Genomic DNA, 26,691 nt, shown 5'->3' with positions numbered 1-26,691 from the left:
GTCGCCACGCCTCCAGGAGCGCAGATTCCCCACATCTCCTCCCTCTCTCCGGCCGGCTTCACTGGCTGTGCACTCTGCGTGGACAAAGGAAACAGCGCATCCAGTCTCACTCCCCAGGACAGTCTCAACCTACAGCTGGGTCGCTGTTGCCTCCGCACGCACAATTACGCGCGGCTAGAAGACAATAACAAGCTGCGCCGTCCAGTTTCTAAAATCAGGATTGCTTTATACTGATGCATTTTGCTAAATTAAATCGACATTTGTCTCTCTGTCTTTCGTGTGTGTGGATTTCCATCTGTAAAGTCTCCAGAAAGTGATGAGCAGCGCGGAGCCAGGGAATGCGATCTCTGCGTAAACTTCTCTTCGCCTCTCGTAGTTTCTATTCGCTCAAAAACCTCCATTAAAAATGCAAATCCTCCTGTACACAGCTGTGCTCCTGTACCTCAAGGAGTCTGCCAGCGCGGAGCCCAAAGCCAAGTGTCCAACGCGGTGCGATGTGAGTACCTGTCCGAGCCCCAGCTGCCCCAGCGGCTACGTGCCTGACCGCTGCAACTGCTGCCTGGTGTGCGCCCAGGCAGAGGGAGAGCCGTGCGGCCGCAAGGATGACCTGCCATGCGGGGACGGACTGGATTGCAAACACCCAGCGGGCAAGCGGCTCGCCAAGGGCTTCTGCCGATGCAAGTTCAGCCCTGAAGTGTGCGGCAGCGACGGGAAGACGTACGGCAACGTGTGCCAGCTGAAGGCGACCAGCAGGAAGGCACTGCAGCAGGGACTGCCAGGCATCACCCAGATCCAGAAGGGACCGTGTGAGCCCAGCACAGGTACGGTTTACGTCTGGGTGACTTCACTTAAACAGACAAACACTTGACAGCGTTATTTGAAGGAATGCTGAAAGGTCGAGTCAGTTTATTCCCCCAAAATAAATGGTTTTAAAAAATGGGTAAATAAAAAATTTATTTTTAAAAAAACATAGGACACTAACATTAACATAATTTTAATTATGTTTTTGTTTGTATCAACATTAAGTCAGATTTGTTTGAGGATTTGATATATATTATTATATTTACTTATTTTTAATCTATCAAATAAATCAACAGACGTTTGTATGACTCACTTACAGGATCCTTCTTACCTGTCTGGTTATAATATTACTGGGGTTTGTTTATGCCAGGACCAGGAAAACAAAAAACAGAAAAAGTTTGAATGAATCAGAAGTAGTAAATTATTTATTCAAACTCATTTGAAGGCAGCATAGCCAAATCCTATGTCGCATAAAACAGCAGCTTTCACACACAACTTTTCCATCTCTAGTGTCAAAACTAAAATGCTTCCTCACATTCTCAGATGGTTTGGTTCAACATCATCTATTCATCACGACCCAGTTGACTCCATTTTGCATGAAAGTGCAGCTCAAAAGGTGCCTCGGTTGGGTCTATGTCAACGGGGCATCAATAGATTACTGTGAATATTAAGTTTGAGACATCATTACAGATCAAACGTTTCATATTTTTCCACATTTGAAGAGAAGTTTGATATCAAGTACAAAGTAACAACTGAAACTTTATCTCAACCTAAAGCCGGCTGATATATCCCCATACCATCAGAGTGAAGGTTCCATATCTGTGAGGTCATTTACAAACAGTGTCCATTACATAGTTTGTCCACCAGAGAGCACTGACACGTTCAAGTGATCCTTTAAGATCCATTAATGTTTTATATTATGTGTCTGTTAAAAATAACAATATGTGCCAGATTTCTTGGCCCCATTTTCACTTGTCATTTCAAATGTATCGGGATGAAATCCAAATGAAACTTTCCGTGGCGGCTTTAAACATCTGGCGATTCAAGAGCTATGAGCTAGTGCTAAATTAGTTCCTCATTTCAATGAATTAATCACAGGGAAAAAAGCAACGCACTGCAGATTGATCGTGCTCTATGATGTCTCTTAACAACATATTTGACAACAAACAAACAACCGTTACTGCTAACTCCACGTTTCTCTGTTCTCATCTCAACTCGTCATATGCTGCTGTTCTGTCTGGACCCTTTAGTGTCACCTGTGTGTCAATGCCCTGGGTGGTAGTGATGTCCAAATGAAGCTTCATGAAGCATCAGTTGTATTGGTTGAGTCCACTAGATGGAGCTCTGTGTTTAAAGAAAAGGGCTCAATGAATGCTGATTCAGTGTTTTCAACCCTTTGTTGAACAGAGAGCTCCATCTAGAGGACTCAGAAAATAAAGAAAATGCTTCATGAAGCTTCATTTGAGCATCACTACTGGGTGGCCCTGCACTTGAGACCTATGGCACTTCTGAGCACTGCACTAAGTAGCCCAGCTCATCAAAAGCATGACGCTCCTGGTCACTGTTTTAAACATGAAGAACACATTTTTTATATTGTGAAGTATCAAGCAAATTTACGTCGTCAGATTCAGGCAACAAAACCGCTTTGTTAGGGTTAGGAAATGCTCATGGTGGGGTATTGGTGTTTGTCACATATCTACAGTGATGTAAGGGACAAGAACTATTTTCTTCTGGATAAAAGTCCAGTGTTTATTTGACCCATCCGCCACCACAACAAATTTCTTTGGTACAGTTTGACGCTTTTAAACCTGGAGCACTTACTCAGATATACAGATGAAAGCGAGAGGCTGGAACAAAATGGCGGTGTTTGATGCCCTGGGAATGAGAGCGTAACCTGACTCCTTCAGATGGATTGATTCTTATTGTCTCAGCATATCCATCTGGGAACTCTCCTTTGGAGATCTTTTGGGAAGGGGCGAAAATACTGGTTGCTGATTGGCTAAACCATCTGTTTATCATCAACATACAGGCCAAGTCAACCAATCAGACCACTGAAGCGTATGACGTACCAACAGCGTGGAGGCAAAGCTCAGAAAGTAAACAACACGTGGGTAAAGGATATTTTCCCTTTGTGTAACGTGAATTTACGGATCAAAGGCCCAATTTCAGGAGCCTGGTCCATATTCAACAGAAGGATCCAGAGAAAAAAGAGTTAGTGAGCGGCTTGCTCCATAGCTGCTCATCTCATCTGTGGAAGCCTCCATGTTGTTTACACTGAACAGTGTTTCTCAAAGCCAACACCGATTGGTTCGGTCGCTTGGCAAACTTCTCCAAATAATTCCGCTGCACGCTACCAGACTGATCTGCAAGTAAAATACAATGGAGCTCAGAGATCAGGTTGGTGTCATGAGCCTAATGAGAACGGGCTGTAATGGCACCATAGCGCTGTAGTGTTTCATTGTTCAAACTGTATAAATTAGCCTAGCAGTTAGTGGACTTCACGGATCAATCCTGACAGAACACTGCAGTAAATTTCAGCCTTCATGCATGTTTTTTCAGCCAAACAATGTTAAAACAGAGCAGGTGATGTTGGTAGTGAGCAAAGCTAGCTGTAACAAATACAGTTGTTTTACAAACTGTTATTTCTAAGGCCAAGAACTAACTAACTTTGATCGGATGTTACTGTAGTAGAAATGTGTTTCCCACAGTATCGTGTTGACTCATCAGAGGAGAGTGTGTTCTGGCTCTCCTGGACACCCACCTTAATAAACTGCCTGTGGCTTTCCTCAGCTGTCTTCACGTTAATAAGAGCCAGATTAATAAGCTTGGTCACCAGAGTAATGCTCCACAGCACCAATTATCACTGGTTAGAGGGCAGGTGCAGGATTAACAGCTTGTTAAAGCAGACCAGAACCAGTTATTTGGAACAGAGTAGACAGTAAAAATTAACCACACCTCCTGTTAAAAGTTGTTATTGTGCCCTGCAGACTGGCCTGGATAATTCCTCAACCCAAACACAGAGTTCATGTGCAGGCCTCGCTCTGTAAACAAGCTTTCTGTCAGAGTTGGTCTGCTTCATGAAAGGATGTGGGTAGATTCTATCTCAGCACTGGTGTGTGGGCAGACAGTTTCTCTCTTTTAAACAAAGGGGGATTCCTCCATAAACTGAGAGTTCCCAGCAGGCTTTCAGACTAATATGAGACCAGTACAGATGTGTCTGGTGCTGTGGGGATTTTAACTCTGGTTATTAGATTTCTAGCCATGCAGCAGAGTGGCTCAAGATGGAAATGTTAGTCAGTTGGTACACAGGCGGCAACCTCCGGGTCTGAGAAGTGAAGCCAACATGGAAGTGCCAAAAACAGTTCATTGACTGGTTACTAAGATCCAACCACAGCGACTTCCTGGTTGATCCAATACGTAAGTGCCAAAAACTGCAGTTCTCTGAGTGTCCAGGTTTCATATCAGAGCAGTTTCTCATTGACCCCCATGTTAAACAGGCCGTTTTCACAGCATCATTAAACCTGTTTAAGGCCTGGGACAAAAACATTCTGGTCTGTATGTTTAGGTCATATCTCCATGACAACACTGAGGGGGGTGATTTTTTTGGACCAGTTTAGTTTTGATTTTTTTGGAGGTTAAAGTTTATGAATAATTAGGGGCGTGGCCTCTTGAGTGACACTTCCTCTGGTCCTCACTTCTCCCCAGAGGTAAACGTCAGCCAGACAGACGTATCTCCCTCCCCCCAACGTCACATACATGCCCTTTTCTGGTAAGAGGCAATGAGGTGAAGTAAAAGTCTGACAAGATGGCGACTCCCGTAGGAGTACAATTTTGATTAAGTTGAGATAACAGACCCCGACAGGTATGCTGCGTCCATTTTTTATACAGTCTTTGATGGTCACTTGAGAGTGGCTCCGAAACAGAGTAAATCCCATAGAGCCCCATGTTAAAGTCCTAAAAATGCTGCATTATTAAGGGTTGGCCCCTGAGTGACAGGCAGGTGCTGTCACAGGTGGTGAACATTACTGTAGGCTTCATTCGTCCTGTCCTCATCTCCAACGGAATGAAAAACTTTGAAAATGCTCCGCTGGATGTTTATTCTTCGAGATCGCTGATTCGCTCATTTAGCTGTAAATCAAAAAAGGATTGCGCCTCAGACGGCTCATCCAATCATCATGCAGAAGCCGAGCGTCCGGGTCAGCCCACTGTCCTATAGACCCCCAGAGACGCTGAGGTCTGATGGGCGGGACAAAGCCCAGCATTTATCAAATGAGCGTCTAGTTTGGCTGCAGTGGAACAACCCGCTCTACACTTCCCCATTGAAGTCAGTAGAAGCTGAGCGTCCGACTGTGTAAAGAGCTGTGGAGCTGTGGGGATGAATGAGAAGGAAGTTGCTCCGGTTACCTTGACATTTTAGGGGAAGCTGAGCTTCTCTCTCTTAGAGAAAGTTGAGAGTTGTAAACATTCGAAATTTGACTGAGTCAACTCCATCTGCCAGACTTGCCGAATTCAGCATTAACATGGTGCTCTATTAGGATTGACTCGCTTTTGGAGCCAGCCTCAAGTGGCCATTAGAAGACCTGCAGACATTGGCACTTCACTCTTGACAATTGAAATGGTAACAAAAACAATTTTGTTAACCTGATTGGTGCCAAACATTTACTATATGTTTAACAGCAGTATTCCCTCTCTGTTTGCCCAGCATCAGGAGTTAATTAGCAGCAGAGAACTAAAATGACTATCCATAATAAGTAGATACTCCAATGAATATGGCAACATGATGGTAACTGAGCTAGGTTTTTAATTCACTTACTATAGATTTTTTGAAGACATGCAATCACATACACACATGCATGGCCAGTGTCTTGAGGAACAATGCAAGCATCTGCTGTCCACACTTCTGTGCATTTCCTCCGTCACACTGATATACAAGCTCCTGCCTGCAGTTCCCAGGTTTATTAGACTACTGTCTTCTTTTACAAGCGAACAGGAAGAAAAGTTACTGGCCATTAAATAATCATCCTTCCTTCAAGCCATGCTGTTTTACTCTCTTCCCATATTCTCTCCGTCTCTCTCTTACGGTCCCACTGTGCAGTTTGAACTTCCCTTCTGTACACTGAACTTGTAAAAGTAGAGTATGACCGCTGCTTGGAGGAAGTGTTTTGTGCAGACTGCAGCCAAACACATTACCACACTGTTCCAAACAAACGTAAAGCGTCAGCGTGTAGCTCGATCTCCTTCAGCCATTGAGTTCAGTTTATTTCTGTACACTGAAAATCCACTTGCAGAGTTTTGTTCTAATCTTTAGTATGTAAGGGGAGAAAAAATCTTTAACACGTCGCCTTTCAGACTAGTGGAAATACACATTTAGGTTTATTTTACCACAATTTGTCTGTTTGCATCTATGAATTTGCCCTAAATTCATTAAAAGTTAGCATAGATAAGGCTTCATTTGCATAGTTAAACCAAGCCCTCACCACAGAGACTTCCTGGTTGATCCAATAAGGAAGTGCCAAAACTGCAGTTCTCTGGGTGTCCACTAGGAGCAGTTTGCACATAGAGCAGTTTCTCATTGACCCCCATGTTAACCAGGCCATTTTCACAGCATCATTAAACCTGTTTAAGGGCTGGTACAAAAAAAATTCTTGTCTGTATGTTTAGGTCATATCTCCATGACAACACTGACGGGGGTGAATTTTTTTGTACCAGGCTAGTTTTTATTTTATCAGAGCTTAAAGTTTATGAATAATTAGGGGCGTGGCATATACGTGGTATACGTCAGCAATCCCCCAACAACTTTTTGGTCAGAGGAAATGAGGCGGAGTCAAAGTCTGACAAGATGGCGACTCCCGTAGGCGAGTATGAGTGGATTAAGAATTAAGAGAACGGACCCCAAAGGGTATGCTACGTCCATTTTTTATACAGTCTAGGATTTAGACACAAGTACAATTTCAGAAAACGTTTTTAATACATAAAATAATTGTCCTAATGTCAGTAATCAACTGGGGAAGTTTGATGGTGATCAACTCATCAAGCTTGTATTGTTCAGTTATTTGTTCTGTATACATTTTCATAAATTGAATAATAGTTGAAAAATATGTAAAATTATCCCCAGAGAATTCCATAGTTTGACTGAAATATACTTCTGCTTTAATAAAGCGTGTGCATACAGAGTTTCAAAATCAAATTCCCTTCCGTGATCATCATTAGCCGAGTTAAACACAAAGGATCTTTATTGTTAATTCATTGTTATAACTTACTGTTGCATTTTACCGAGTGCAATACCTGTTGAAAACGTCTGTTAGGAGCAGGCTGCTTGCTTGGGCTCCATTTGGAATCATCCTGTAAAGACAACACACATCCACAGTGTGTGTCATGTCAGGATATGTTGTGTTGGGCAGGCAGACAGACTGTGCTGATGAATGAAACAGATTGCAAAATCCCCACTCAGTCATCTGAGACACACACACACACACACACACACACACACACACACACACATATCCTAATGGGAGATATCAACGGAGGAAACAGGAAGTCCCTGCAGCCCCAAGTTGTGGCAGACTATTTACATTTCCCTTTGATCACAAACCCCTTATTTGTTGGGGTTTAAAGGGTATGTATGTGGCTGGTGCACACACACAAACACACAAACACACACACACACACACACACACACACACACACACACACACACACACACACACACACACACACACACACACTATGTCACTGGAGCATTGCATGCTTACGGGCGTGGTTGACTAAAAATATATGGGTGACTGACCTGCAAGTCCCAACTCCCAAATCGTTCTTGGTAAATTATCCATCATGCCTTTTTAGTTTAGTAGTAAAGACTTGGAGGAAAATTGTCCTCAGTACCAGGACAGAAATAAATTAATTTTTACAAAGAAAGTCTTTGTCCCCCTGAAAATCGTACCTAAGCTTTAAAACCTCGATTAACCAACTCAGCTTTACCCTTGAATCTCTCACTTTAAACTTCATGCAGGTCATGAAAGCGTTCATGTGCTGTTTGAAGTATTATCATCACCAGTTTTGTATGAAATTTTACGGAGACTTTTGCATAACAATGCGTATGATATCCTACAATATAAGCAGTAATGTGTAACCCTGTGAAACTGGTTTGTGTACCTTACAAAATACGTCAATTTAATGCTGTGAAACAGCAAACAATTTGTGACAGTTAAGTTGAGTAAAATAAAAGGTGATGGTAATGTTTATAGGCACAAGACTACCATTACGTGACCAGTTAAGGTTAGGCATCAAAACATACACTTTTTTAACTGTTATTTAAGAATAGCAAGACAAGAAAATGAAAACATGTTTACTTAACTAATCAACACACTTGAGTTATTAATTCATTAGTTTTTTCATTTTTTAGAAATGTTTCAAAGCTGATTGAATGATATTTAGAGGCTGTGTGGTGACAAATATGAATTAAATAAATGACCAGTATTGTTAACCCACTGGTTGAGCCTTTGTCTCGACTCTGGCTATTATTTGAGAATCTCGTTTCACTCTAAAGTCACAAACCACAATTTCCTCAAAAGCTGACTTGGCTCAGCAGCATACAGTGCAGCTGAAGAGACAATGTGTAACGTTATTACTGGTAGAACAGTAAAGGAGGTTACAACATGATCCTGGCAAATTAAAAAAATTTTTTTCATCAGGTCTACCAGGTTTGTGCCATCAGGTGTGCTTGTTAATGTTTGGGTAGTGGAACATTGAACACATTTGCTGTCTTTACATTTGGCTTTTCACTGCATCTTTCAGGAATGAAATCGGAGAACTCAGAGAAAAATAATTTAGAGGCCGCTGAGTATGGAGGCCCTAAAGTGACAAAACTGAGCTAGCTGCCGAGTTTGTCTCCTGTTGTGTGGATACTGCCAATACAGGTTGTAAACAGAGGTGATTACTGTTGCCGTCAAATCTCTTTACTATTATCAACAGCTCTTTACATAAAGTGGTTTCTAAGCAGCTCTTTAGAAACCACTTACAAACCCATCAGTCTGGCTTCTTCCAAATCCCAGTACTAAGACTTCTTTGCGCCACTATGACGTCATGATACATCCATTCTGCACATTCTGGGAGGAGCTCAGTGTTAGTACCATAGACTGTATAAAAAATGGATATGGCCTCTCCACTGATGCTCGTTCTCTCAACTTGATCCAATCATCGCCACTGGGAGACGACATCTTGTCTGACTTTGACTCCGCCTCATTTCCTCTTACCAAAAAAGGGCATTGATGTGAGGTTGACGGGAGGGAGATACTTCCATCTTGCTTACGTATACCTGACATATACTTAATTAGAAACTTTAACACCGCCACCCGGAGCTGGACTAACAGAACACTTTATTAGATAAATGGCATTTTCTAACACACCGGCTCTGGGAGTCAAGTGCAGGCAGCCAGCGTTTATTAGACAAATGGGAGTGGGCGTCCCGTGTCTCTAGCGGAGATTACACGGGTTCCATGAGTGAAGTGCAGGCAGCGTTTATGATCTATGATTTAAACTGATACTCAACACAGTACCATGCCCATAGACTGTAAAACACTGACCCTCAGGGCCCGAATCCTCCCTGATTAGCATCTAGTGTATGTGCCTTAACATACAGACAAGAAGAGAACTGCAGGTTTTGGCACTTCCTTATTGAGTCAACCAGGAAGTTGCTGTGGTGGGGGCTTAATTACTAAATGATGGATGGATGGGTGTGAATAATCAATTCCTCGATTACTTGCTGAGGGCACTCCAGGGGTTAATGAGGGAACTATATGAAGCAAGCGGCGCTCTATGTCCACACTGAATCAGTCAAATATATACTTAAAGTGTGGAAAAGTTTCTAAAATATGCTCCTGAAAAACAGCTACATTTTCCACAGTGCACCTTCACATTCCATCTCCCAAATTCTCTGCTGAGCGACACACACATGCAAGCAGCCCTGCGGTGAACCAGACACACCCATTTCCTCCGAGACTCCTCTGGTGTTACCTTTATCTGTCAACAACATTTATTTAGATTTTTGTAGTGAATTGAGGAGGTATTGTATAGATCACCTCTTTTCAACTCCACAAATCAGCTATTCCTCGTCGGCTTTCAACAGTGACAGGGATAAATAGAAACAGAAGTTCAGATTAAAATGCCGTGCTGTGTCGAGCTGTGTTGCTCATGGCCAGTTAGGACATTCCAATAGAGAACAATGCAATCAAACAGATTTGGCGCTGACACTCACATGCTTTTGTGCATTCTTTTTTTTGTGATCAAATGTTTCTATTTATATTTCATATTTTCTTTTTCTTTTCCTGTTTGGCATCAACAGGTGTGTCAAATAAGCGTGACAACATGCACTTACACAGCAAGATTAATTAGCGTTGGAAAGGGGAAGCTGCAATACATGGTGTTCGTTTTAGAGTACATCTTCCAAGTCTGGTTTTGATTTCATCTGCTGCCATGTGCCAAGATAAGATATTTTGTTGCTTTGCATTATTGATTCGGGCTGTAGATACTTCCAAATAAATATTATCAAGAAAAGTCAAATACCAATGAGAAGTATTAAGCCTAGAGCCTGGACCTTCTGGGTCAGAAGAGGACGTATCCTCCTGATGTTGTGCAACATATATCTGCATGATTGGGTTGTTGCAGCAATGTTGGCGGTAAGAGAGAGTTGGTCGTCAAGTGCCACACCCAGGTTCCTTGCAGTCTGGGTGGGGGCTACCACAGAATTGTCAAAGGTGATAGTAAGGTCATGGATAGGAGAGCCTTTTCCAGGAAGAAAAAGCAACTCTGTCTTGTCTAGGTTGAGTTTCAGTGGGTGTGCGGACATCCATTGAGAAATGTCAACCAGACAGGCAGAGATCTGTTCTCCTGCGAGTGTGTCGGACTGAGGAAAAGAGAGAGTAAGTTGGGTGTCATCACCATACCTGTGATAGGACAAGCCACGTAAGAGAATAACAGAACCAAAGGAGTTGGTATACAGAGAGATGTAGAGAGGCCCCAGGACTGAACCTTGAGGGACCCCATTAGTAAGATGACAGAGTTCCGACACCTCTCCAAGTTACCCAGTATGTATATACGAATCGATCCCCCCTTGAGTAATTGGGGTTGGGTCGTTGTCAGTGGTTCTGCTCTTACATGGTTTATTTCATACCTCCCTAACATAAAGTTTTCCGTCACAACTAGCAACTAATCCTCTCTCTCTGTCTCTCTGTCTCTCTGTGTCTCTCTCCCCTCTCTCTCTCTCTCTCTCTCTCTCTCTCTCTCTCCCCTCTCTCTCTCTCTCTCTCTCTCTCTCTCTCTCTCTCTCTCTCTCTCTCTCTCTCTATATATATATATATATATATATATATATATATATATATATATATATATTGCCTCATTGGAAAGCACAATATTTCCTATCAACCATATGCAGATGGTACCCAGTTGTAACTTTCTTTTAATCCTGACCATTTAGCAGACTATGGACCAAAGCTTCATAGACAAAAACAAAGCATTCTAATTAGTTATCTTTGCTAATCCTCTGGTACTTTTGAAACCTGTTAAATGGTCTCTCATCTAGCCATGCAATTCTGCATGGCTAGATATTCTGCAAGAATTGAGGAAATTCTGCAAGAATTGAGGATTCTATTTTGACTCATGTTTATGTTTCAAGTTACATCACAATACTTGTGTCATGCCTCCTTTTTCAAATCAAACCAAATCAGCTTTATTTATATACCACCTTTCATACATATAAAAATGCAGCCCAAAGTGCTTTACATTAAAATTAAATAAAACTAACCCCCTTGACATCCACACACACAAGATAAAATGAAGTATGGCTGTATGGGTGTATGGCTGAGCGCTGATAGACCTAGTGAGGAATTACCGTCCTAAGGGGGCCATCCCCACCGAGAGCCATCCAAGCTCACAACTACAGGGGACACTGCCACAGAGACCACCCCGACCCTTAGGGACCCATACCACGGCCATAAAGTCTGAGTCAGTACTCCCCAACTATCCAGGCCCAGACAACCCGCAGGACAGCATCCTGGCCAGACAGAGCTCTTGGAGTGGAGGGCCCCCATTAGGGGAATCCTTAGATCCATCCTTTTAATTCTGCTTCTGAGAAAGTGCTCCATGCTTTGTTAACTTCTTGCTTAGATTGCTGTAACACGCTTCCTCCTGGTTAATTGCAGCCTTGTCAATTATTCCTAAATCAAAGTATGGACTGCTTATTAAAATAAATAATTCTTCTTGCCAGTATAGGTCCTTCAAATGCAGACAGTCCTCGCTACAAGTTCAACTTCATAGCAGATGTGGTGGAGAAAATCGCTCCTGCTGTGGTCCACATCGAACTCTTCCTCAGGTATTGACCTTGATCTATGTTGTGTGTATTAGTTAGAATCAATGAAAAACATTTTTTAAGGAAATGAGTTTAAATGGTATTCATAAGGTAGATCAATATATTTTTATTTAAGTCATGCCTAGTCTCACATATTAATATTTAGGGCGCACTCACACTTGGCCCAGATGATCCGTGCCATGCTTTAGCCTGATTGCCCCTCCACCAACTTCCACTGCGGCCCAGGCCTGCTTGTACTCCCATTTCTTGTAACAATCTGAGCCTCGGATCAAACTCTTCTTGTTTATACGTCATCACCCCTCAGAGTTTTTTTTTTTGTTGTCCTACTGTTTTTGAATATTTTCACCTTAAATTGAGATTACAGGACTAACAAAGTTATCAGCAATCAAATATTCTCTCTTTAAGTCAGTTCAGCTACATTTACTGATGTTTTATCTAAACCACAGGCATCCTCTCTTTGGTCGGAACATCCCTCTGTCGAGTGGATCTGGGTTTGTGATGTCAGATAATGGATTGATTGTTACCAATGCCCATGTGGTCTCCAGCACCACACCAGTGTCCGGTCAACAGCACCTCAAGGTACTGAAATAGTCTTTCTTTACAGTAATCATTGTGCTTTACTTGAACTACTAACAGAAGTGTTGATTGGTTGATTCATTCACATTACTCACAAGTATGGATTTTTGTCATTTTTATTGTTGTCCTGGTGTGATTTAAAAACATGTTGTCAACGTTGTTTCATGGGTTACTTCACTGTAGCAAGAATAACAATGGACAAATAAAACAATATTTAACATTGGCAGCGCATACTGCCTACTTGCTTATTCAAGTTCCACAACCACAATTGGCTTGGTTCTTTAGAAAGATTTGCCATTATTAACCCTGGCTGCAGAAAAAGCACTGGATATACTGCACCTGATACAAATTTAATTTCATAGAAATGGACAAAACCAAACCCTATGCTATGAATTAGGTTTCGTTTGAGATGTTAAAATTCTTGAAATCTCATTCTTCCATTCTTTCCTGAAGGTCCAGATGCATAACGGGGATGTATATGAAGCCAACATCAAAGATATTGACAAAAAGTCAGACATTGCTACCATCAAAATCAATACACAGGTGAGTGTACAGAACCTGTAACTAAAACAGTATTTTTGTAATGTAAAGTGGGGATATGTATCAGAGTAAATGTTCACTTGGTTTCCCCAGTGGTCTACTCAATATACTGAAAAAATTGGTTTGAGATTGCCTCCACATGGCCCTGAACCTTATACGTGAAATAATGACGTTTTCCATGGCCACGTGCCCTAACATGCATACACAACTCGTCTATTACAACAAGCAACAGAGAACTCTGATAACAACACATAAAGAAGGAGAGTGACTCCATTCTCTGCTCAGGTCGCCATTACTTCTTTACATAGCAAAAATTTGTATGCTGCTATATTAATGTTCTGAATACCAAGAACAGTGTATTTGAAGGGAAATTATGTGTTTATACTGAATAAAATTACCTACACCTAAGATGCCATGTTTTTATAGCTGCATCATTCTATAAAATTATAGATGTCTGGATGCCTTGTGTATCATTTGGTATACATTCCAGAGATGGGTCTGATACATTTCCAGGCTGGTCACCGGGAAAGAATATTGGCATTGTACATTTCTGCATACCACAAAAACCATGTTAAACATTTTTGGTCAGGGTGGACGATTGAGTCAAACACACCCAGGGGTTTTGTGTTCTGTCCCATGTGAAAGTGAAACTAAATGATATCACTGTCATACTAATTTTAATCCAAATCATGATCTATGCCTAAACCTAACCATGTAGTTTTGTTACCTAAACCTAAGTAAATTGATAGTCTCTGTTTGAATTCATAACGTTAACCATGTGCTCAAAACTGCAACCGCGGAGCATCAAAATCCGTCGGTATGTGATGAGTAGGGAATGAGAACGGGTTGCACCGCCTAAGAAACATTGGGATGCGGTTTGTAGAAACGTACAATGCCAACATTTTTTCTGGTGACTGGGTTGAAATTTTCCATTCCACCATTCAAAGAAAATGTGAAATTAGCAACAGAAAGTAAAGAAACAGTACTAGAGGACTGGTCTGGAGGTTTTGTCTTTCCTTGTGGCATGCAGCTACAAGCTCCTAACCAGATGTGCATCTGGCACGAGATGTCAGATGTGGGGGGTTTCTGGTTTTGCCCTTAAATTGCCCATATTATGATCATGAGCCATGATAGGGTGATGGGATTCTGTACCACATTTAACATTTGGCTGTGTTGGAAAGTCCACCCCTTCCTAGATGCTTAGTTTAGCACCTAGGGGGAATTCTTTAGAGTTGCCAATTTGTTGCCAATTCTGCACAGAAAGGCTGAATTGAATAAAGATTCGTTTTTGAGTAAAAGTAAATAAACTGGAAACTCTAATCCCAGACACACCCAGATATGTAAAAAAGTGACACAATCTGGACTATGCTTTGGTTTTATGTTTTATGGAAATGTTCCTTGATGTGTTCTGCACAATTTTCCCAGAATTCAGCTTTCATGTGGTGTCTTGGAACACTGTCTGATCTTTACTGGAATTTTGATTAACTTGTCATTTTTAACGATGCTGCCGCGTAACATACAGTACATTTGCCAAAGTAGAGAAATGTCAATGAGGACAGCAAAGAAGTTAACTAAATATTAATTTGCATAATTCTTCTATTTTTGGTTTGAGTCTTTAATATAATACTGCCACCTAATATTTTCTAACATTCACTAACTTTACCATAATCTCCTGGTCTTGGAGACCAAGAAAGACTGTAGATGCAAACCTGTGTTAACTAGTGGTGTTGTGATTGGTGTTTTGATGGGTAAGTCCGTTCATATAAAATGCAATTCAGTGTAAACAATGGAGGTTCCAAAGCCATTAAAAACAAAGGGAAATGTTTTTGAGATAGCAACTGCATCCAGCATGTCTGTTGAGTCTTGAGGATGAACTTTGGATGTAATCAAAACAGTTTCTGTTTACAGTGATGACTCCACAGAGTAACTTTAATCCGCCCGCCTCATGGCCTCCATTAGCACATGTTGCAGTAAAACTCCAGCAGAGTAATGAGTCTTTTCTGGCCTTTCATCAAGGTCAGCAGACTAAATGTTTGTTGACAGTGTGTCCAGGTTCACAGTGGTATTAATATTGTAGGGTGGGGTAACGGACCACAGTCAGAATCCAGACCTCCCCGGGGGTGACACCAAAATCTTTCGGCTCGGGTGTACAGCACATTCACAACTAATACCACCTCAGGGATTAAAGGGGGACTTTATCAGTATGCTGCTCTGACGTCAATTCCCAACTGAAGTCGTAGTAGTCTGCTGATTCATCGGGTTGATACTGGCCACAGGTGATGAAGTATTTATTACATTTTCCAATATTCTTTTTTTTATGAAACCATAGAGTAGGAGCAACCATAGGTGTGTGCCTTGCATCATACATATGGTTAGTTTTAGGCTTTAAGAATACTTTTAAGATTAAGGTTTTTATTAAATATTGCAAAAGTACAGCCAGAGATGCATTCATGACCTGGAACATTAGTACAGAGATCAAGTAGTGCTGCTTGTCCAACTCACAATATCATTCAAGGTTTTGCGAGTATGGAATGCGTTGGATGCCCACTGTGCTGAACCATGGCTGCACCCTCTGTTAAAGTAAAAGATGGCAACATTCCTGAGCTGTGTTGGCCTCGTGAGGAACTGGGCTTACGTCTTACCCACGGAAATAAAATTAATAGAAAGGACATTTCCAATCAAATTAACAGAGCAGGATGGTATTTGATGTGTATTGCTCCCATTGCAACAGGCTAACTTCTATATTAACTTACAACAAGTCGTGGACTCACTGAGGTGACAGTTTGCAGTAAAGAGCAGTGGAGTAGTAGCATTGTGAGACCATCCTGATCTTGTGAGCTCCATTGTATTTTACCTTCTACCTACCTAAGTTTGCCAAGCGAACGAACTAATCAGCGTTGGTTGAGTGTGACACAACACATGCAAATCCGACCTGATCTAGACAAATTTTCAGACAACAGTAGCCCTAATTCTGTTAGCTACTCGCTAATCCTTGGATCCTTCTGTTGGAATATGGACCGGGCTCCTGAAATTGGGCCATTTATCCTTCAATTCACATTACACAAACAGCAAATATCCTTTACCGACATGTTGTTTACATTCTGAGCTTTGCCTCGACGCTCTTTAACTTCTTCATATGCTTCGTTGATCTGATATGTTGATTTGGCCTGTATGTTAGTGATAGACAGATAGTTTATCCAATCAGCAACCAGTATTTTTGTCCCTTCCCAAAAGATCTCCAAACGAGAGTTTCCAGATGGATATGCTGAGACAATGAGAATCAATCCATCTGGCGGAGTCCGGTTAGTGGAGTAGTGACGTTACGAAGCATTGAGAGAGACAAATTTTACAACTTATTGGCTCAGTCAACGCATAGGAAAACACATTGCTTTCGCTAGTAAAGTGAAAACTTTGTTTGGCTCATTATCTGTGACCGGTGGGACAGGTTCATAGTGGAGTTGGTAGCTAGCTAGCTAGCCAGCCGTATATCTGTCGGTTGACTTGCTGGTATCCCCTCCAAATTCTTACAGCTGGTGGCCAACGGCAACACCAGGTGTATCGGTTGCATGGGTTTTAAGACAAAATTGTGTAGGTTTTTAAGCATACAAGCTTACACAATGTGGACAGTTTGAATTTTAGCAAACAAGACATGAAATTCAGACTGGTCACACGGGGCAGGAACAACAAAACTGACTCACAGGTGTCAATGTTTGGTCACACTGTAAGTGTAAGAAACAAAAACACGTCAAGGTTAAGATAGTGATTCCTTTTAGTTTAGAGAGAGATTATGGTTTTGCAGTTTTTTTAAGAGACAGGGATGGTTTAAAAAATATTATCAGTGAGAAAAGGACAATTTTGCCATTGGGGATTGTATTGCTATTTTCTTATTTTCTAGGACTGCAACTGAAAGCTAATGGTGATCAATGTATATATATCACATTTCTATGCCTGCCATGTACAGTAGAGACCAAAACTGATTAGTGCAGCTTTAGATTTGAAAAAAGATTACCACACTGTACAGGGGTGCCGCACGTATTCTCAATCATTTTGTTTCAACAGTTCCATGGAAATGTGTTTACTCAAGACACTTTTAATGGCAGCCAAATTCCACAAAATAAAAAATATTGTAGAGGCCTTGTGCAACACTTAATAAATATTTCCCCAGAATTCAGCTGCCGTGGCTGAATTTGTACCTCTGGAAACTTTGGGATTGTCACCAGAAATGAAATCTATTGCTGTGGGTTTGAACAATACTTGGCCACACAAGATGTGTTTGTAGAGATAAAGACACCAGTGTGTGGGTCATTCAGGGCAAAAATATCTGCTTTCACAAACCAATATGAGTTGAACCTCTGCTGACATCTCTGCATAGGAGCTGAGAGAGCTGGATGTAGACCAAGACTGGGAGGAGTGAGAGAAAGAGAAACAGTCTCAAGCACTCCACCTAAAAGAAATCCTTTCTGCTCATTCCTTCTCTCCCTCTGTCACACCATCTGTGTGCTGAGCATGTGTTTCTACTCAGCTCCGTGCTTTTCCTCCCTTTCCCTTCACCCCTTCCACTCAGCTTTTCATGATACCCCCTTCTTTTTTTTTTGTTTCTCTTCTTAACTTACTTTTTGTATATGTTTTACAGTAGGCTATATTGCTGCATAGTGATATTTTATGTAATTGAATGACTTTTCAAATGTACTTTTATTGACTTTATTTTCTATATTTTAAAGATGTTATCATCATCGTCATCATTAGACTGTGATTCATGGTTTTCCACACTTCCATTTGTCTTCATCGTGTTCCAGACATGTTGAATTGTTGATTGTTGGTTGTGAGAGGTTTTGAAACCCTTTAGTTGCCATGTGCTACTTGCACACTGGGTTCTTAGAACTGTTAACACAGCAGTTTGAATTTTTGTGTCACAAGATGAAGTAATCGGTTATATTTTAAACACATCAGGTCTTATTTTCCTGAGTGTGCAAATTGTAAATGAGTAGCTTTCTGGCACAGGGTCAGCTGTATGGTAGATTCATGAGCAAAGGAGCAGCGGTAACACAGCTGTGAAAGAGGTTGGATCAGGATGCAGTGATCAACAGAAAGTTCGACTTTTTACGACAGAGATCATATTGTTGTACTTATATGTAGGTTAGCAAACACATAATGCTGTAAAGAAGCCCTCCTCTGGAAACAGTCCAACAAAAGCATATGCATATGGTTAACATTAAAAGTTATTACATCAATAATCTGTTATGACTGTCTACAACGCAGTGCAGTCTCTGGTTTTAACCTAAAGGTTCAACATGGTGAACACTGCTGTTTTATTTACAGTGGGCTGTACCTGGCTAGTAAAGGTAGCCGTGTATAAATTTGTACACAGTACTTGTTTTTTATTGCCTTTAACGGGTTGTAAAGCAAACCTATAACAGCAGGTGCTGCACTTTACTTCCATAGTCCAAATCATATTGGATAAATTGTTTCTAAGTGTGAATTTAAATGATTGTAAAGGGTTCTCCAAATATCATATATCCTACTACAGAGCTATCTTACCCCTTGTCTGTTCCTTGCCTCCTCCCAGATGAAACTGTCTGTGTTGTTCCTGGGCCACAGTGCAGACCTGAGGCCCGGGGAGTTTGTGGTTGCCATCGGCAGCCCCTTTGCCCTCCAGAACACCGTCACCACTGGCATCGTCAGCACCGCCCAGAGAGATGGCAAGGAGCTGGGCCTCAGGGACTCTGACATGGACTACGTCCAGACAGATGCTATTATCAATGTGAGAATAAAGCAAGATAGAAAACATGCTCTGGGTCAAAATGAGTGTTTAGCAGTGCAGTAGGTTCTAAAAATGTCTGTGCAGTTTGGTACACCACAGTACTTTTGTCTGTGTTCTCCTTCACAGTACGGGAATTCAGGAGGACCTCTTGTAAATTTGGTAAGCTTTTGGCATGAACATGAACTATTATTCTTGATGACAGCAGCCTAAGAACCTTTTTGTACCTGTAATTTACCTTGAGAAATATAATCATCCTAAGAATCTCAAAATGGAAATAGCTCTTTTTGACGTTGTCCTGCTGTGTCTGTATTTGAGGATGGGGAGGTGATCGGCATCAACACCCTGAAGGTTGCAGCAGGGATCTCATTTGCGATTCCCTCCGACAGGATCACTCGCTTCCTCAATGATTCACTTGACAAGCACAGCAAAGGTGAGTCTGACAACGTTGTCACTGAGCTATGATTAAACTCTGTGAGTATCCAGCTGGATAAACAGAACCTAACTGGAGTCTCTTCCAGATGTGAGGTCAATAAAGAAGCGTTTCATTGGAATCAGGATGCTGACCATCACACCAACGTAAGTCTGAACTGATGATAATTATTGTGTTGATGGGAAACATGGCAATTAGAGGAAAGGCATACAGATAGACGGATAACATCTCATGTTGTTGATTTAAGTAATGTGAATTCACATGTTTATGCTGATGACAGTTATTTATTGCATTTGCTCTCTCATAGATTGAAGCTTCATTTACAGTGTCTAAAAATTACCTAAAGTGTAGGTCCAGCTAAAAGGGACTCCATGGTCTTTTTCGGCATGAAAATACATCAAATAAGCCTTCGAGACAGTTTTTTCGTCGATCAACCCATATTAGAGAAAACCCAGAAAGATGATAACAGCCCCAAAGGGCTAACAGTGATTAGCTCGGGGCAGTACAGTGAAGTCATTCAAACATCTTTTTTTACCACTAATACTGCTCAAAATAACAGCAAACCTCTGCAGCAGCATGAGAAGAGTCCTTACACAGAAAACAAAGCACCAGTTTACAAGTCTATGCCTTATCAGTAGATCCATGTTGACAGGTAGTCCATACAAGTCGTTTACCGAATGCACTGGAGTTCAGTTCAAGGAGAAAATGTTTTAATAAACTCCGGGTTCGCTAGCAACGTTGTAGGTGCTTTGTTTTATGTGTAGGGACTCTTCTCATGCTGCTGCAGAGGTTTGCTGTTATTTTGAGCAGCATTAGTGGATAAAAAAGACGTTTTGGATGCATTCGGTGGAACGCCCCATGCTAATCAGTTTTAGCCCTTTGGGGCTGTTAGTGTGTCTCTGGGCTGTCTCTCTATATCTAAAAAAATCTGTATGGATGGCTTATTTGATGTATTTTCATGCTAAAAAAACCATGAGGTGCGTTTTCGCCGGACTTACACTTTAAAGCTAGTCTTGGTGATAGAACTGAAGTTATGTTATTTACACATTCTAAGAAGATGCTATTGGAAAACCTTCAGGCATATTTCTTCTCAAATATATATAGGATATTTGGATTTGTTCGAGATTACTCTCTTTCATTTAAGCTTTGTCTTCAGCCGCTTGAAAAAAGCTGAATCAAAGGATTTTTGATTCTAGCCTTTAGCCTTTAAAGCTTCATGTATGCTCCCTCCCTCTGAAACCCTCTATAGTAAGCAGTGGTGATGTCCAAATGAAGCTTCATGAAGCATTTTCATTATTTTCCACTAGATGGAGCTCTCTGTTCAACAAAGGGTTGAAAACACACTGATTTAGTGGGGTCAACAAATACAACTAATGCTTCATGAACATCACTAGTTAGCAGTTATCTTATCTCTCTGTGTAAATTTGATGTTAGTATCCTCATGTGTTTTAGATCCTGAGTGTTTCAGACTAGTCTTACTTTTTTTAATATGGTTTTAGACAGGAGAACATGTGGGTTGTTTAAGGGAGCATTTAGGTTGCTTCTTGGATGAAATATTTTATTTGAATGCATCAAAAATGTTACTTTTTTTTTGTCACATTCTGATTTTTGAAACTATTGAAAAATAATCAATAGTTGGTTACATTAGGGTTAAATAAAACATATACAGTGTGTATTTGCATTTATACACCTTTTGGATCCTAAATTAAATTAGTTAAATCTCCGATACTGACTTTGGTAAGTTTATGGACTTTCTTTAAGAAGCTGTGCATTTGTTGGCTCCAGGTTAATTGAAGAGCTTAAACAGCAGAACCCAGACTTCCCTGATGTTACCAGTGGGATTTATGTCCATGAAGTCGTTCCTCACTCACCTGCACAGAAGTAGGTTTGATTTATTCATTCATTCCCCAGTATACAGTTTGTTACTCAATGATTAATTAAAATGTATGCTTTACTTATAACAGTCTCTCTTCATCCCTCTCCTTGTCTCCAGAGGCGGCATCAAAGATGGTGACATTATTGTGAAACTCAACGGCAAACCTCTGATGGCCACGGCCGACCTGCAGACAGCACTGCAGGAGGAGACAGCCCTACTGCTGGAGGTCAGGAGGGACAATGATGACCTGCTCTTTAACATCGAACCTGACGTTATTATGCAGTAGACATCGGCAGCACTGCTCTCATGCAGAGTTAGACCAACATCCCAATTTCTGTGAAAGAATATGTTGGATGGAGGAAGCTCTGCACCAGTGCAGTGGGACGTTTGTCAAGCACACACATCTTCTGATACTTTGGCAACTGGCTGTTAACTGTGCCAAAGTAAAAGGACCCTGTGGACGATATGGTGCAATGCAGTTTTGGTATCAAGGATTTGCAGCTGTGCCTTCCACCTGCTCAGACCAGCTCAACGTTGGAACATGTGCACCCACGTACATCCCATAGATTCCCAAACCCCTTTAATGTATGGAGTGTTTTACCTGATTATACATTTTTCTGCCAGTAAACACATTTGCTGTGCAAGTACCTCAAAAATATGAACATGTTAACATGAGGTTATAATGGCTGTTTGGCAGCATCATATGGTCCTAGGGCTGCCCCTGACCAAGGATAAGTAATAACCATTATTTTACAAGTGCGCACAGCCGTCCACTATAAGTCTGCTGCCTGTTAATGACACCAAAATTATTTTTAGATTCTAATTCTGAACGTGTCAGAAAAAATCAGCAGGGAGACTGTCAGAACATGGGCAGGTAGCTTGGCCAACGTCATGTTTTAAGGTGGTAGGTCATGTTCGTCTAACGTTACTTACATGTTTTAAGGTGGTAGGTCATGTTCGTCTAACGTTACTTACATGTTTTAAGTTGGTAGGTCATGTTCGTCTAACGTTACTTACATGTTTTAAGTTGGTAGGTCATGTTCGTCTAACGTTACTTACATGTTTTTAAGTTGGTAGGTCATGTTCGTCTAACGTCACTTACATGTTTTAAGGTGGTAGGTCATGTTCGTCTAATGTTACTTACATGTTTTAAGGTGGTAGGTCATGTTCGTCTAACGTTACTTACATGTTTTAAGGTGGTAGGTCATGTTCGTCTAACGTTACTTACATGTTTTAGGGTGGTAGTTCATGTTCATCTAACGTTACTTACATGTTTTAAGGTGGTAGGTCATGTTCGTCTAACGTTACTTACATGTTTAAGGTTGTGGGTCATGTTCGTCTAACGTTACTTACATGTTTAAGGTGGTAGGTCATGTTCGTCTAATGTTACTTACATGTTTAAGGTGGTAGGTCATGTTCGTCTACTGTTACTTACATGTTTTAAGGTGGTAGGTCATGTTTGTCTAAGGTTACTTACATGTTTTAAGGTGGTAGGTCATGTTCGTCTAACGTTACTTACATGTTTATGGTGGTAGGTCATGTTTGTCTAACATTACTTACATGTTTTAAGGTGGTAGGTCATGTTCGTCTAACGTTACTTACATGTTTAAGGTGGTAGGTCATGTTACTAGTGGACGAGTGATAGGCCGATTTTTCCTTGCAAAGTTAGAATGTGACCTTCTTTGGTTCATCCTTGTTATTTAAAAAATGATCCCATATTTGAGACGTCTTTCCCGACATGATTGGCTGTTAATTATTAACTTTCTAACCACGATGTACAGCCAAGGGACCTACTGCGTTAAAAAAACCCACTGACAGTAAGTGTGACACGACTTCCTGTATCTGGCCTTTCAAATTAAAAGCCCTCCAGCCTTTTAGGCCAGTCACATAGATTTTCACCTAATTCTGACAAGACATGGCTCCAAATGTTTTTGTTTTTTTCCTGTGAAATATGGACTAACGAAATCTTGGTCAGCTAATGGTTTTTTGGTCGACCAGTGCTCGGTCGACTATTTGGGGGCAGCCCTATATGGTCCACACCATGAAAAGATAAAAGCAAAGTTGATGAACAGTTGAACTGACACATTTGTATTCCATTTGAAGAAAAAAAAGGTGTTGATAGTGATTTTTTTCTGACTGGGGGACATGGTCATAAGCATTCTACAAGTCCACAAAACTCCCATCTTGTATCTACGCAAGGCTTTTAATTATATTTGTCAGATTTATAAAGCCGCAGATACGCCAGATTTTGTTCTATAAATCCTAATCATTGTGGAGCAGGGCACGTGAGCACAAGCCCCATTTCAACTCCCAAAGTTCGCTACTAATGGATGTAGAAACACCATTCAACTCCATTTCCATATTAAAGTTGTGCCCTGCTCAACCACTCATTAGACCTGTTAATGAGAAATACAGCAAAGAAAGTGTAATCTCACCGCAGATTCTTCCTTTTTATATCCTTTTTTATGTGTGGCAATAGATGTACGCATGCTTTTTTGAGTACACATTTGTGTGGTTTTTGTGGCCTGTGATGAGCCAAGGCACTTGCTACACATACAGTATCCCTCATCTTAAAGAGTCAATCTACATTCACACCCTCATCTTTGGTCATGGATATAAGAATTGTGGATACAAGCCCCCGAAATGAGTTATCTGGGCAGGGCTCAAACAATCAGAAGCTCAGCGAAGAACTGCTGCTTCTTCATGTTGAAAGCAGTCACTAGAGATGCTTCAAGCATCTGATTAGGCTGTCTCCCAGATACCTCCATTTTGAGGTGTTCTGACCATGTTCAATTGAGGAGACAGGCAGACAAATCTTGGGAAGGATTTAATATCTCATCTGGCCTGTGTACATATTGGGCTTCCCACAGGAGGACTAAGAGGACCAGGAGGATGCAGCTGGGGAGCAGGATGTATAGGTTACTTTGCCAAATGGATGGATGGATGGTGAGAGTCACTTGGTAGGGCTTATCACTGCCAGTTAGCCAACTTAAATTCTAAATGATAAACAGAATTGTGTTAAATTGTCAAGAGTTGAATCAAATCAAATCAAGTCTGTGTTCATCAAACCATTCGGTTCAATCATCTTCAACTTTGCTTTTATCGCTCATCATTTGAGTTCCCTTATCTACCAAAGATGATTCTTAAGTGTCAACATACTCTACCTTGTGTCATCCTTGCACAGTGAACTACACTTTGCACATTTCTTTCATGAAAATAGGGTTTTAGTTTTGTTGCAATTGACCTTCAATCACCTGCCATCTGTGTGACCCATTGCAGATATGATGGACATTCTTTCTTGACCTCAACTAGTGAGTGCTATGTTAATAATTTGTATTATTTGTACTGTATGTCAGTTGTCTGACCAAAGGAACCATTCAAGAGTGCTGTGGGAAGTTTGTAAAACCTGCAATGAAACCTCATTTGTTTTAGGTATGACAATTGTTTGATTAAAACATAATGAATGTAGACCAGGTAACTTCATTCCAAAACTGCTGAAACATCTTCATTGGAGATGGTGATGACTTACATTGTATCTTTTGCTGGAAAAATTTTCCAATGACCCCCCAAAAAGTGTTGAAGAGGAGTTTGAGCATGGATGTATGAGGCTGTATCCCAGAGTCCATCCAATCTGAGCCCTAAATTTGTAACACCCCTGAAAGATATTGGTTCTTATCAGATTATTTGTTCAACATTTTAATTCTAAAACACCTTCTAGTGAAATAATTTGATGGAAACATGCATGACAGGCAATGTCACAGTCTAATATAAAGTAACTGTGTGTCTGCATTTAAAGACTGAATACATCATGAAAGATATATTTTGCTGAATTAAATCCAGCTCTGTTTCATGGCAATTAAGGCAGTATGTTCGGACTGCTACTCTTCACAGGGATATCCATTATGGAGAGAAGCCGAACACTGTTCAACTGCACACACTGCCCACATTGCCATGACACACAGCTGGTTTAAAATAGGGAAAGTATCTCTTTTAGAGCCCAATAACAATAAAATAGCACACAAGAGGAAAGCTTTCTTGACGTAGTACACATTTTTTCCATCATGTTGACAACATATACTTGTAAATTCAGGTATCATGGAATTTACTGGAATTGGCAACTGGTGTTGTTACTTTGTGGGCAGTTAAGGCATCAGTATGTTTCCAACAAAGTGCTTGTCAGATAATTCAACAGTGCCTGAAACCTTCTTTCAATGTCAGAATTTGGCAATTTGGCTGTATCCCAACATTTTTGTCACTTTCTGAAAGGTAAAAGCATGAACAAAACACTTCAAACACAACTTCTCCCTTAAGCCCTCTTCTTTCATTCTTACATACACTGTCACTAGGAATTGAGGATTGCTCGTCAGACGCATAGTGCTAAAGAAATTATCTGTTGTGACTATTGGAATTTATTACCGCAAAGCCTTGAGGCTAGCCTGACTTTAAGAGTTGAGAAGAATCTGATTGCACCAATAGATGTGGTCTGTGTGAGGTTTGGAGGTTGGAGCAGTTTGCTTTTATTCTACGATGAATTCGCTGGGACCGCTATCATCTGGATAGGAGGTGGAGGTTAACCTTTAAGCCTTCAGTAAGTTGTGTGTTTCTTGATGCACAAAATATCCCTGGGCACATGCTATATGAAACAATTGATATTTTTGTTTGTGTTTTACATCTACTGTGTCATGCTGTATTAGTTTATAATAGCTGATTTGCTGACATCCACTGACTCCTGAACACAGTGAAAATTATATTTTACTTAAGATGGAGGCATTAAAAGGCATCCTTCCAAAGGACACTAAGCTCTAAGCACACATGGAACATGATATGGTGGGCTTCTATAGCAAACTCTGTAGTAGCCATTTTGGAGGGCCTTCCCTTTTCCAGAAATAGTGAGAAGAGCTAATACTGTTGTACTGCTAATTTCCGGTTACTGGCATTTTTCGTCAGTGACTCCTCTGATTTTTTTTAAATTTTTGTGTAGTGGCATTTTGTTAGCTAGCTAACCCTTGTATCCTCTTAAATTAGCATTAACAAATTATTTGGCCATTTGATGCAGAAAAACAAGCTATTAGCTGCTAACAGTTAGCAAACTATTTACACATCCACCAGACATGGAGCAACATTAGCATTTAATCAGTTGTTTTGGATATGTTTTGGCCATTCACTCTGTTTTGGTCTCCACTAACTCCTGAGGAAAATCTGGCTCTTTAGCTGCTAAATGCTCCACTATGTTTACTAGCTAATCAGCAACTTTGTCTCTTATATGTTTGTCTTAGTTTGGTACCAGGTGTGTACAGGAGTGAATCCTCTGATCTGTCACAAAAAGTGACCCCTTTCACATT

At 40.9% G+C, this 26,691-nt stretch overlaps 1 protein-coding gene across 1 annotated transcript; it reads left to right on the top strand.

Annotated features, from left to right (window-relative positions):
• Window positions 1-268: 268 nt before the first annotated feature.
• Window positions 269-25,146, top strand: LOC310964032 (serine protease HTRA3-like). Its single transcript, XM_083937010.1, has 10 exons — window positions 269-821; window positions 12,070-12,169; window positions 12,613-12,745; window positions 13,196-13,285; window positions 18,849-19,043; window positions 19,170-19,202; window positions 19,359-19,473; window positions 19,562-19,619; window positions 21,259-21,354; window positions 21,467-25,146. Exons 1-10 carry the CDS (start codon window positions 407-409, stop codon window positions 21,633-21,635), a joined length of 1,404 nt encoding a protein of 467 aa, XP_083793136.1. The 5' UTR covers window positions 269-406; the 3' UTR covers window positions 21,636-25,146.
• Window positions 25,147-26,691: the final 1,545 nt, after the last annotated feature.

Source organism: Echiichthys vipera (genome assembly GCF_963691815.1).
Source record: "Echiichthys vipera genome assembly, chromosome: 22".
NCBI classification, from domain to species: Eukaryota; Metazoa; Chordata; class Actinopteri; order Perciformes; family Trachinidae; genus Echiichthys; species Echiichthys vipera.
The sequence above is the reverse complement of the archived record's forward strand: the minus strand, read 5'-3'. Positions and strand labels throughout refer to the sequence as shown.

Coding starts and splice junctions, on each gene's coding strand:
- LOC310964032 (XM_083937010.1), top strand. CDS start 407: ATGCAAATCCTCCTGTACACAGCTGTGCTCCTGTACCTCAAGGAGTCT. Junction 822..12,069: donor ACCGTGTGAGCCCAGCACAG/GTACGGTTTACG, acceptor TTGCCAGTATAG/GTCCTTCAAATGCAGACAGT. Junction 12,746..13,195: donor CCGGTCAACAGCACCTCAAG/GTACTGAAATAG, acceptor TCTTTCCTGAAG/GTCCAGATGCATAACGGGGA.